Here is a 5,000-nt window from a genome sequence, read left to right as displayed (position 1 = left end):
CTTCACAGGTAGCTGAGACGACCGGCGCTTGGATCATAACAGGTGGAACAAATACTGGCGTTATGCGTTATGTCGGAGAGGCTGTCAAAGGTCACACAGTCACGTCACGAGGGGCGCAGTTGAAAGATAAAACTTCTCAGCTACATTTAATAGGAATCGCCACGTGGGGTATTGTGAATCACAGATCCGATTTGATTGACAGCAAGGTTGGCTATATCGTTATCAATCTCGTTCCTAGGGGTTTTCCCTCACTTGGGGGTGGCCCCCAGGTGAGGAAAAACCCCTGGGAACGTGGTTGATATTGTTATGTGGATTACGGATCAGAACAAAAAAGTTACATAGCTTTCTTTTTTTCTTTTATTTCAATTGCGAAAGGTCCAATAGGCAATTCTTTAGCATCGATACGTAATTAAGATTTGTAGTTGAGGCCGGCGTTTTGCAAAATCTGCATGTGTAGTGACAGTTGATAACTTTCAAGAGCCCTCAATCTCAAATAATTTTATTTACAAATATAAATCTGTAGAGCATTTTCACATGACGTCACGGCGGCCATGTTGGTGTTCCATAACAAAGAAATGGCGGCCATGATGGTGTACCAAAGTAATCCTCCGGGAATTGAACTCTATTTTTATGCAAATACTTTCTTTTGTTTCAGAAAGCCAATATGGCTGTTGGTCACGTGAGTGAAAACGCTCCGTTTACACATATTAAATGGAAGGTTTTGCTACTGAACCCACTGGGAACTCGGAAAAATCCGAGCTCTAGCTGTGATTCGAACCCACGACCCTACCGTGATTTAGTCGGATGCTCTAACCACTGAGCTACTAGTGGAGACTCTATGGTGAGCAACGGTGAAATGCGGGTCTTCGCCTCGAGCTGCATCACGCAGCAGCTACAGTGCAACAAGTTCATTTACCGTTTGAAGTAAATAGCATGCATGATGCAATCTGTGAGGATTTAATGAAACAAAATGGAAACCATGACGTCAGCAAACATTCCCTTACACTTTTTTTTGACACAGGGCTTAGTCACGTATCACATGACTTCCAGTTTGTTGTCAGAAGGCGCATGTCTGGATAATAATCACTCTCATCTCATTCTGGTGGATGACGGAAGAGAAGGAAAGTATGGCGGGGAGATCCCATTTCGCACTAGTCTTCAAAACTGCATAACAACTAAAAAGATTTCGAGGAGTAAGTATCGTTAAAGATTCTGTCTTTTAATCTTAGCTACATTTTGACGAACCCTTAGACAATCACCAAAAATAGTACGCATCATTACGGCGTCCTTAGAGGCCACGATTATTTAAAACGTGCTGTTAAACGGCAGGGAACAAGTAACAAAAAAGCGTTTTTCCTTCTTGGCCTTTGCTTCTTCTTCATTTTACTGGCAAGAAACCGAAGCGTACGATTAGTGCCGATTTTTGATGGATAAAGATGAACTTAAATAGATTACTCCCCTAAGGGCTTTTCAGGGCCTATTTACAATGTAATAAATAAGAAACTAAATGTCTAACGATAAAATAAAAAGCTATACTAAAATAAAATTTGTACAAACTTGATAAAAGTTAATCTATTCATTCTAGAGTAGTCATCTGTTGGACTTCGATTCTATGGCAAGCTCAAAATGCCTTTAACGATTTGATCGACTTCATTTCGATGTCCAAGTTATTCCAAATATTCACTGCTCTGTACGCAAAGATGAGGAAGGGAGTTTAAGCAAAGACGACGCGGCTACGGCAACTACAACGCCTCAAAGCAAGAATCTGATTGGTCAAAAAGAGATAATACTCGTGCTGCACGTGCAGCACGAATTGTTTCCGTGCATTTCCTTGCCTTGCTCCAAGCAACAACAATTCATTTTCTATTTTACTTTAAAGTCGTTCGTACCCATCCAGTTACAGGATAGACTTAACTGATTAGAGCGTAATGTGAAGTGCTAGGTTTCTACCCCATATGAACCATGTGAGCGTTAGCGCTACTAATGGAAATGGGCCCACACAAGGACAGAGAAAATCTCTGACCAGGATAGTTCGCCTGTGTTGTACAACGCGAACAAGACAGAAAAATTGCGAAATGCTTGCGATAGCGCTAAGTTATATTTTGGAGTGACGTTTTCGTTGAAGCCTAGGGTTCGCCACATTGAGGATTTTGGGTCACTTTCAAAAAGGTAAAACAATGACCTGCAACGAGTGACCTGTGGTTTAGACCCGCCGTTGCCACTGTTACTCGTTGAAACGTTTAGCTCAGTGAAAGGTGTGTGCAAGGGCGAAGCGAAACAAGTTTCAGGAGGCATGCACCGTGTAACATGGTCGGTTTCTTGAAACTTTTTTCAACTTCCTTTGCGACACAGGTTTCACGAAAAGTAGAATCGCTTTCTACTTCTGCAACGGTTGCAACGATCGCAGTGGTAAAACCAAGAGTTTCACCGTGTAACACCACTTCGTGAAACTGGTCTCGCTCGGTCTTGTTACGCCACGCTACGTAAGCCAATCAGAAACCGGCCAAGGCTATCTATAAAACTGGTATCAACTTGTTTTGCGGGAATCTGGTAACAACATTTCGAGACCAGTTTCAACGTTCCTGAACAACGTTCCTTTTATGTTACACGGTGCAACGCTTGCTTACAGACGTTTTGCAGCCCGTTGCACATAAGTTTCAGCTAAAAGTTTCAACGTGTAACAGAGGCTTAAAGTCCCTGCGTATTCGTGGCTACGTAGCATACAGTCGCAAAACTACAGACGTTTAAGATGACAGATTTATGGCTAAACTTGGCATTTACAAAAAAAACAGATATTTATAGGTGCTTTGTCTGGTTCAGATCATCTCATTTCCTATTTTTCTTTTTGAAGATAAATCGTATGGTATCCCTGTCGTGTTGCTGGTCCTAGAAGGAGGCCCGAATACGATTCGCACAGTTTTGGAATCAGTTACCAGCAATCCAGCTGTGCCTGTTGTCATTGCTGAGGGCAGCGGTAGAGCTGCAGACATCTTGGCGCACGCTCACAGTCTCGTCACTGCAAATGATGGGTATGTTACCCTTGACAAACCACGCTTTCCATATATATCATCAATATTTACAAATAATGGCGAAATTTCTTGGGTTTAGATAACAATATCTTTTATGTTGAAATTTCCCATGAGAATTGCATTATAGTTTGAAAAGAACTTTAGCAATGTAAATTAGTTCTTGACGTCATCTTCTACCTCATTAGGCGTATTCAAAGTAAAATCCCGAGAAGCACCGGTAACATATATGTTAGACAGAAAACTTTGCGAAAGAAAATTCACTTTAAAGGGAGAGTATCACGGTATTGCGCATGCTCTAGCAGTAACGAATGTTATTATATTATTATAAGCAAATCGGAAGCGACGTTATAATTTGCGCGGGAAATTTACACGATTAATAATGAGCTAAGTGCGGTCGACTTTGCAGATGACTGAGCGAGAAATTATCACGCGTACGTGTAAATTTCCCGCACGAATTTTAACGAAGTTCCGATTGGCTTTTTAACTGTGACATTCGCTACGGCTAGAACATGCTCAATACCGTGATACTCTCCCTTTTTAACATTTAGTTCAGAGTAACACTGTTATGATGTTAATGTCGGATTTTCAATATGGATAGCATTTCAGTGCTTCATGTGTGGTGAGTATCCATCAAAATATTTTCTTTCTGATCACTTACAGCGCCGACATGGAAGACTTCTATGACGTCGTTGTGCATCAGCAGTTACTAATGAGAATCCAGAAAGCTTTCCCAGAATGCAATGAGGAGAAATGTATGGCAATTTACCAAGACGTACTCAAATGCGTGGGAAACAAGAGATACGTAAGTGCATGTTGCCTTCATAGAGAAAGAGAATGGAACCAGTCAATCATCGATAAGTTCTTTTGCTTTTTGAGCCGACTGGCCGCTGGAGGCTGAGCGCAAGGATGGCCGAATGGGTCTGGGAATAAGTATCGGGCTTTTTGTCAGCAATGAAACTATGTAATACTATTAATTTTTGAACTGTTCAGATTCTTAGTGAATACGTCCAGCCAGCCCACCAAAAAATCATACTTTCAATTATCTTGCGGTCAATCGTCCAAATTTGACAAATCTGGACCAATGACACCACATCACACCACGTTACAGAAACTGAAAGCTTTTAATTTGAAATTCTACACCGTTCCTTGGACTTCAAAAAAGATTTAGAATCTACGATCGTTAAATTCGACATAAGTATGACGTGAAGAATTTTGCAGATCTATGAAGGCGTGTTATCTGCCTCAGTCAAAGGCTTCGTTGAATGACAACCTCCTTGTAAGCCTGATGGTTGTTATCGTAATCAGCTTCATCCAGTTATTAAATGATGTTGTATTTACCCTTTTTCAATAAAACCAAGTCATGCCTCTGTTTTGATCGACGAGTCTTAGCACGAAAACACAGTATTAGAACGGAGGGTGATTGCAGAAAATGCAAGCGATTTAAAAAACGAGAGAAGGCATTATGGTTAGAATTATGATACTGAAAAAGAGAAAAAGCATCAAGTATGCTAATTTACGATTCCTGTCAACGATTACGTCTGTGGATGTATGTTGGAGCGCAATGAACAGTCAAGTGCAATATGATTTCAAACGCGGCGTTTCAGTTTTTCTCGTTTGTCACCGCTGTTTGTGTTCTGTTTCTTCTTGCGCTATGTAAGGGATACTAATGCATTTGACATGGAAGCCATGATGAGATCGGTGTTACACACAAAACCAATAGAGTAAATACGCAGCAATATTGGTGCTGTACTGGGGCAAGTACTAGCAGCATTGCTGAAAGTGTCCTAAACCAAGTATCCTAAGTTAGTCACGCAAATCTGGTCTGCAAAGAAAATGTTGTGCTTTCATTTTAGATAACAGTTTTTCGTATGGACGAGGACGGCATCGATATTGACAGAGCAATACTGAGAGCCCTCCTGAAAGGTACTTTCTTTCGTTCTTTTAATCTTTGAAGTTTTGTTCCTTTGATGA

General features: G+C 40.9%; 1 protein-coding gene across 1 annotated transcript in view; it reads left to right on the top strand.

Annotated features, from left to right (window-relative positions):
* LOC137996689 (transient receptor potential cation channel subfamily M member-like 2) overlaps positions 1–5,000 on the top strand; it is a 49,922-nt gene that overhangs the window by 11,109 nt on the left and 33,813 nt on the right. The window contains exons 5-9 of the mRNA XM_068842218.1: positions 9–206; positions 1,022–1,193; positions 2,852–3,029; positions 3,690–3,831; positions 4,883–4,952. Of these exons, the coding sequence (XP_068698319.1) occupies positions 9–206; positions 1,022–1,193; positions 2,852–3,029; positions 3,690–3,831; positions 4,883–4,952 (760 nt within the window). The remainder of the gene's footprint in view (positions 1–8; positions 207–1,021; positions 1,194–2,851; positions 3,030–3,689; positions 3,832–4,882; positions 4,953–5,000) is intronic.

This window comes from Montipora foliosa, chromosome 3 (genome assembly GCF_036669935.1).
Source record: "Montipora foliosa isolate CH-2021 chromosome 3, ASM3666993v2, whole genome shotgun sequence".
Classification (NCBI taxonomy): Eukaryota; Metazoa; Cnidaria; class Anthozoa; order Scleractinia; family Acroporidae; genus Montipora; species Montipora foliosa.
The sequence above is the reverse complement of the archived record's forward strand: the minus strand, read 5'-3'. Positions and strand labels throughout refer to the sequence as shown.